The sequence below is a fragment of the Dromaius novaehollandiae genome, chromosome 1 (genome assembly GCF_036370855.1).
Source record: "Dromaius novaehollandiae isolate bDroNov1 chromosome 1, bDroNov1.hap1, whole genome shotgun sequence".
In the NCBI taxonomy this organism is placed as follows: Eukaryota; Metazoa; Chordata; class Aves; order Casuariiformes; family Dromaiidae; genus Dromaius; species Dromaius novaehollandiae.
The window spans coordinates 12,950,082-12,957,469 of NC_088098.1; the positions used below are offsets into that span (position 1 = coordinate 12,950,082).

Here is a 7,388-nt window from a genome sequence, read left to right on the forward strand (position 1 = left end):
AAATCCCCCCTTTTTTGCATTGCACTGAAAGAGTATGTTACATTTGAATGACTTGGCATGCGTAATTATAAAGCTTAAACTATGGTTCAGTTACACCCCTCAGTTTCATTTGGATATAATTTTTTGAAATTTGGTTTGACCTTTCATCATATTTATATAAATACTAAGGTGAGCACTGATTAGCGATAATTATTCATAACTTGCATTTGCTTGTAAATGAAACATCAGTTTATGAAGTGTTAAAATAAAGGCAAATTTCTCTTACTGCCTTAAACTTTCCACAGACCTTGCAGGGGACTGAATGTATAAGCATCATTGTGACTTCTTCAGGAGAAGCTTAATTTTATGGGACGGATCCTGAGCAGGTGCAAAATGACACGGCTCCATGGTACCGGGATGCCTGCTCTGACTCACATCGCAGGCTCTGCCTAGTGCATACCTGTCATCTGTTCAATTTTAAGCATCTGAATAGTCCCCATGAACTCAATACGATTATTCACATGCTTGAAATTCTTTATGTGCTTGAGTGTCCTGCTGGATCAGGGCATAGTTGGGAATTGGCACTGGTCATGCATCAACTTTTCGTCTGGAATCTCTCACCCCTACAAAATCTCTAACTGGATCTTCCTGGGATAAATTCTGTTCAGAATATTTGAAACATTATTGGAGACCAAATTTGTACCAGTACTTTTGTTTTTGATAATAACGTGCATATGGAGCCATGAGGCATACTCTAATCCCTGGATGCATGTTACATTATTTAGCACAAAGCAGGTTTTGGCAAAACCAATTGTCAAATTGTCTGTTCAAGTTTCTTAACAATGTCAAACATGTGCCATTTCCTTTTGCAGCCAGTCAAGCCTATAATGTATGAAAGTGTTGTACATTTTCTGAAAGTTAAGTGATGTAAAATTATTTAATTAACTTCTGTTCTGATTGCTTTACCGAAGTTTGGTCTTTACATAAAAATATCTTCAAAGAATTGTCAGTGCCAGAAGTGTAAATGAACAAAATAAAAGGTCAGATAGTTAATTACAGAATCTTTCTCAGGCTTTTATTTGTTCTGGTGCTCGGGTCGCCCTTTAGAGTTGGAAAATCTCGTTGCCCAGCAAAATGAGCTAAAATAGGGCTAAAATGGCATTTTGTGGGCAAGAAATAAATGAGAAGAATGGTCTTAAATAGTATGTTTCAACCCAGAGAGTGGCTTTGTGATGATGGCAGTCCTTTAAAGACTGACAATTTTCCCTTCATTCTTAGAGGATTTAATTAGAGAATTGAATACAGCTGTGCAGTCCTAAAAGGCTGTCCTTTCCGCAAGAGCATGCAGCACTTCTTCCCTGCTTCCCTATTGCATCTCTTACACTGCCTTTTATTTGGACAGGAGGAGTGTAAGAGAGTCACTCTGGCTGTAATTACAGCTCACATGGAGGGAGGGACAATTTAAGTACCAAAGGTGAGGTATGACCAAGGAAATGGAGTTTATACACTTTTTCCTGTGAAAAGACTCCTGTGCTCTTTAAAAATCGCAGATGATCAAAGTATTTCAGTTATAATGAACTCTAGCGCTGTGCCTGGGTCAGCGTGGTGAGCTCTGCTCTTAGATTGCCAATGGTCCCGACCTCAGCCTGTGGATTTTCATTCTCTCTGACCCAGACACGGACCGGTTACAGTGGTTAGTGTTACAGGAGATTTGAGCCTTCCCCACAGGCAGGGAGGTGAGTGCGTGCGCACATGCATACCACATGCGCACCCCTGACAGCAGTAATGCTGTCCTGTCCTGTCCTGTCCTGCTCTCCTGCCAGCTGGGAAAGCATGGCTTCTGGAGACCCTCTAGCTTGAGGGGAAGTTGCTCCTGCTCCTCCTGCTCCTCCCTCTTCCATCCACCTACTGCATGTACAGATATCAAAACATTGTGAGATCCAGAATCACATCCGACAACGCCTTTTGGTCTGGGAGATGGAGAGGTCCCAGCCTGCTATGGCTGTGCAGCTAATGGGAGGGATGCTGGCACCGAGAGAGTGGCCAGCAGGCCCGTGTCTGTGACGAGGCTTCTCTCTCGGAGGACATGGAGGAGGCAATCATTCTGCACTGACAGGTTATGCTTTTTAGGCTTCTTGTTGATAGTGCTTATAAAGGTGATGAATGGCTGCTGTTTAGATTGCTTGTCACCAAAACCACACAACAGCCTTGAGGAGTAATGAAAGGCTGGTGACTCTACTGTCAAGCAGTCCATGGTTTTGCTTTCTCCCATTCCTCTCTGCTCCAACTGCTATCACAAAACAATTACTGATGGATGTATCTGTTGAATGGCTTCTGACATCTGCAGAACTAAATTGCAGGCAGGAGTACTTGCTCCCAAATCTTCTGTGAAAGATGCGTGAGCATTTTCAAGATAACACCCACAGGCATCAATGCTGGGCAATGCTGCATTTGAGCCAAAGGTGTCCACAGTGCTGTGCGGCCTTTGCGCATGGCACGAGATGCTTTCTCTCTGCAGTTTTCTAGTTTGTAGGAAGTAGCAGCAGAAGTTAAAGGTAACTGAAAAAAAAATCTTCTTTCTCTGATCGCAGTGGCCTCCTCCTGTGTCGCGCTGAGGTGTTTTAAGAGACTTGTCAGTAATTACCCGCTGAAACACATCCCTCCCACCAGCCTCTTTGCCCCGCAGAGAGCTCTCCAGAAGAACCTGCTCCAGTTCTTCCCTTCTGCAGTTGCACCTCCAGCATATTCACTTGAATCAAAATGAATGACATCTCAACCCCTATGCTAACAGATAAATTAACCTATTCAACCCACCAAGCAACCATATGAAAGCCATGGGGAAACACTCACGCACATTTTCCACAAGCAGTTTCCCCAGTCGCATTGTAGCTGTTTATTATCTGGTCTCCAGGGCAGGATTTCACCTGTATGGTTAACGTACCTCATCTGTCTGGTAGACCCGCACGTGCATGTAATTAATAGAGAAGCTCTGCACCGAGCTGACATTTGGAAAGCTTTTGCCTTTTTGAGGGTTAACTGCCGTACTACTGGATATATTTTCTGCATCTTGATCTTGACAGAAGGCAACAAATCTCCTTTGAAAACTAAGGAGGAAGGGGTTTTGTTCAGCTGAAGTATTTTCTAGGAGATCTTCAGGTCTGGGTTTCGGGAGGATGTAAATACCCACCTGTTTTTTGCACGAGTCAGACCTTTGCCTTAGCTAGCACATTCTGATTTCTTGGTACTTTCATATCCCATGAGAGTGCTAAGAGAATTCATAATGCTGGAAAAAAAGCAGGGTGTCTTTTCTGGATCAGTGAGATGTATATTTTATGAGTCCAGAAAGAGTAACATACATTCAAAACAGTCTGTACACAGTTCTACAATGAGTTAGTTAAGAGCATCACCACACAGGGATGGGCTTAGGTGTGTTTTATCACAACATGAAAAAGAACCGTGGAGATGAAAAATGTCTAAACAAGCTCTACTCTGCGGATTATTCTTTAGAAAAGGATCATGCTGAATAAATAGAGCCATACGAGTATGCAGGAGTTGCACATGGCCTAAAGAAACCACAATCTACAGCACGGTTCCTGCTCTCCCTGCAGAGGTTTAAGCAATGCCAGCGTGCAGGCTCTGCTTGGGAGTGTATTTGCCGGTGAAGCAGGAGAGCGTGTTGGGTGCGTGCTTGTGTGTGTGTTATGCGCGCGGAAGAAAGAGGCTGTTCCAGGCCTGAGATGCAAGAAGGAAAAATTAAGGCTCCATTTCAACAAAGCAGTGAACCACGTGGCCATTCCTGTTGAAGAAGGAGGTTATGCACTTGCTTAAATTTCATCAAAGATGGTGAAAGGGGGATGGAGCAGGTGGGGGAAGGTCCCCGTGCGAAGGAGCCATGAGGATTTCAGGACACATCAGCGAGATGGTTAGAGATGCACAAGCAGACTGAGTGCAGGGAGGGCTGGATTAGCTAAACTTCATAATGAGGATGGTATGTGAAACTCTGAAATTGGATCAGGTTGCCAAGGAAACAAGGGCAAATCCCTAATGGTCTCTGAGGAAGGAAGCAGGATATAAAGTATGAGGAGGGGTTAGCCAGGTAGGAGCGTGGTGAGCTCAGACACACGGCAGCTCTGGGAGATCCGTACAGTCCCAGGAGACAAGTCAAGCCGGCCCAGGCGGAGGGAGGCGGACGTGGGAGGCCAGACGGGCTCCCACGGCTGACGCAGCGCCTCAGCTGGACCAACAGCAGCCTCTGCACAAATGCAGTAGCTCCCAGAGGCATTTCCCTTGTCGTTTCATGGGTGCCAGCCCTGCTACCTGCAGGGAAGGTTTTCTTGCCACTAGGTAAATCCAGGAGCGCAGAAGGCCATGGCTATATGTACACATTTAACAAAAACTTACTTTTGTTGCTTCGACTTATTTTACACTTCCATTGCATTTCCTCAAGGGCTGCAGTAGATCACAACACCCGAGGAAGCCAGGTGGCAACATCACTTCCCGGAGGAGGTCCTTTAGGGTGAGCGCTGTTTAGGCACGAGGTGAGAGCGGCGAAGGGATTTCTCACCATGCAAATGAGTGATGCTCGTTTGCCATCACCCTCTTCCCCTCTGAGGGCAGGGGAATCTTATCAATGTGTATAAGTATCTGAAGGGACAGTTTAAAGAGGATGGTGCCAGACTCTGCTCAGTGGTGCCCAAGGGTAGGACGAGAGGCAGTGGGCACAAACTGAAACACAGGCAGTTCCCTCTGAACACGAGGAAAAACTTCTTTACTGTGAGGGTGACAGAGCACTGGCACAGGTTGCCCAGAGAGGTTGCGGAGTCTCCTTCCTTGGAGATATTCAAAAGCTGTCTGGACATGGTCCTGGGCAAGGTGCTCTAGGTGACCCTGCTTGAGCAGGGGGGTTGGACTAGATGATCTCCAGAGGTCTCGTCCCTTCCAACCTCAACCACTCTGTGATTCTGTGACAAGTATTGTGTACAGTCACCCTCTGGAAATGGATATAAATATTAGCAGTGAGCCACGTGCTAGTCAAAGTGGCTAAACATACATTATCCTGCTGTATTTCCAGTGTTTCAAATCCCTAGGCAGGCCAGTCGTAGCGGTTATTCGCTCATTTGTGTCACAGTCTCCATTTGTCAGGGGGTTCTGGTTGGCTTGAGGAGGACAGTGGATGTTTCCATGGGCAGTGCAGTTCTGGGCAAAGATGCCCAGATCAGCCTGCAGCCGGGTTATGACAGGAACAAGTTGCTATTGCGGATCCTCACAGCACCAGAGGCCAGGAGGGGCCGTTAGATGAGCCAGATCAGAGCCCGTTAATGCCTCTGTTCGCTCCCTGTGATGCCTCCTCTAGGCAGTAATCAAGTTTCCTTTCGATCTCCTTTCAATAAAACAGATTGAATGGCCTAAATCTCTCTCTACAAGGCATTTTTTTTCCTAGTCTTCGGGTATTTGTAGGTTTGTTCTTTTTTTTTTTTTCTTTTTTTTTTTTTTTGGACAGTTCCTGGGTACCACACTGCACTGCCTGCTGCTTCATCTTTCAAGGCCACATACAGAGAGGGAATCACCCCCTGATTCCCGTGCCCGGCTCCCCATTCCCAGGCTGCACCCACCCCTCCACAGGCGGTGGTGAGGTGCTTGGGCGGGGGGGGGGGAGCCCTTGCTCTGCCAGCACGCCTAGCCTTTCTCACTCCTAAGTGTGCACCCTTTGCACCTGACGGCATTTTGGTGTGTTTTGTGTCAGCAGGCCCAACTGACGATCATTTCCCCCAGCTTGTAGTCTTTCTCAGTAGTGCCATTTACCACCACCCTGATCTGGGATTGGCAACTGATGTCTAATATTACCCAGAACAAAGACAATCCCCGATATTAAATAAACCTATTAAAATGTTGTCATCAGCACAGTGAGCTGGCTGAAATGGGGACTGTTCTCCCCAACTGCTGCTTCATGGCGGAGCAAAGGGAAAGGGAAGATCGAGGTAGCTCCTCCAAAACAGGAGCAAAAAGCGTGGCAAAGTCAGAGGTGTGCACTTCAATTCAGGGCCCCCAGTGGGGACGAGCAGCAGACATCCAGAGGATGTCTTGCCTGAGGGATGAGTGTGGTCGAGGGGAGGCAGGATTCATCTCCCCTAACTGTAAATGTGGCCAGTTGTGTTGCCTTGGTCCGTGGAAGGAAACTGGCACCTCAGGGCCCAGAAAGTCCTGGGTGACAGAGGCAGCAGAGTCCCTGCGGGAGCTGCATCCCAGGAGCGTGCGCTGAGCTGCTGGAGCACCTAGGGTAGCTGGCAGCACCCATGGCTGCCGAGACGTGGCTCCCCAGCGTGTCCTGAAATCCGGTTAAAGGCACAGACTGGACTCGCCTCAGGCTCCACCAGGCCATGTGTGGAGGCCTGGTGCTGTCAAAACCCAAGGGCATGGCAGATACCCGGGACTGCAGTTTCCAACCCATCACAGGCTGCAAATGAGAAGAGCCTGAAGAAGAGTAGCAGAAAGAGCATTTGCTTTTGCAGGGATAGATGAGAATCTGGTTGCAGAGCGTTAATATGTTTTTCTAGGAACCTTCATCCTTTCTAAATCAGCTCTCTGCTAAAACCCTTAAAAAGCCAATTCACAAACAGTTTCCACCTGAGAAATAATCAGTTGTACGAAGACTTAAGCTTTTCATTTCCCACAATGATAATCCTTCATGAAAATGAAACAGATTTCTACAAAGTTCGTAGCGGCTGTGGGTATAACGGTACCCAGCTTCATCCTGACACAGAACCGAGAGGAAAGTTCTGCCGGGTTTGTCAAGACAACGTTGTCCGAGTCCTTACCTTGCAGGACACTGCAATTAGAGCTGATCTTACAGGAAGGAAGGGGTGCCAGCTTGCACGTTTAAATGTGCAATGCTCCTGCCCAAAGCTAGGGTAACATTTTCATAAAGACACTTTCTATCTATATTAAGAAATGTTCAAGCACCAATGCTGAAAGAAAGCGCCCATTTTTGGTTAATCACAGATATCTGTCTGTCCTTTTCCTGAGGAAAACTCAGATTATAATTGAGTCTCACCAAGCACAGTTAAAGCGCGCTACACTTCTGTGACCTCCCTGGAGGCTTGTCACACTTCCAGGAAGACTAACACGGATGAAAAGGAGTGTTTCTGCTTATGCAGGTGCCTTAAAATTTACCCAGTGGCTAAAAAGGCCACGCTGCCTTATTTATCATCATTGCTAGTACACATACTACAAAGATAATTTTCTTTCTTCTGATCCATTTAGTGATTACAGGCAAAAAAAAAAAAAAAAAAAAAAAAAAAGTGAGGTTATTGGATTTTATACACTGTCATCCAAAGGCCTTGCAACATGATTACGTACTTTGATTGACACATTCCTAGGGGTAAATTATTACATTACAGACACATCTGCAA

General features: G+C 46.3%; 2 protein-coding genes across 10 annotated transcripts in view; both read left to right on the forward strand.

Moving 5' to 3' along the window:
* Positions 1 to 1,040, forward strand: part of SLC2A13 (solute carrier family 2 member 13) — a 168,267-nt gene extending 167,227 nt beyond the window's left edge. For both annotated transcript variants that reach the window (XM_064505975.1, XM_064505980.1), the window contains one exon: positions 285 to 1,040. In XM_064505975.1, coding sequence (XP_064362045.1) covers positions 285 to 341 — 57 coding nt within the window. In that variant the 3' untranslated portion in view covers positions 342 to 1,040. The remainder of the gene's footprint in view (positions 1 to 284) is intronic.
* KIF21A (kinesin family member 21A) overlaps positions 1 to 7,388 on the forward strand; it is a 241,115-nt gene that overhangs the window by 28,544 nt on the left and 205,183 nt on the right. The window lies entirely within an intron of this gene.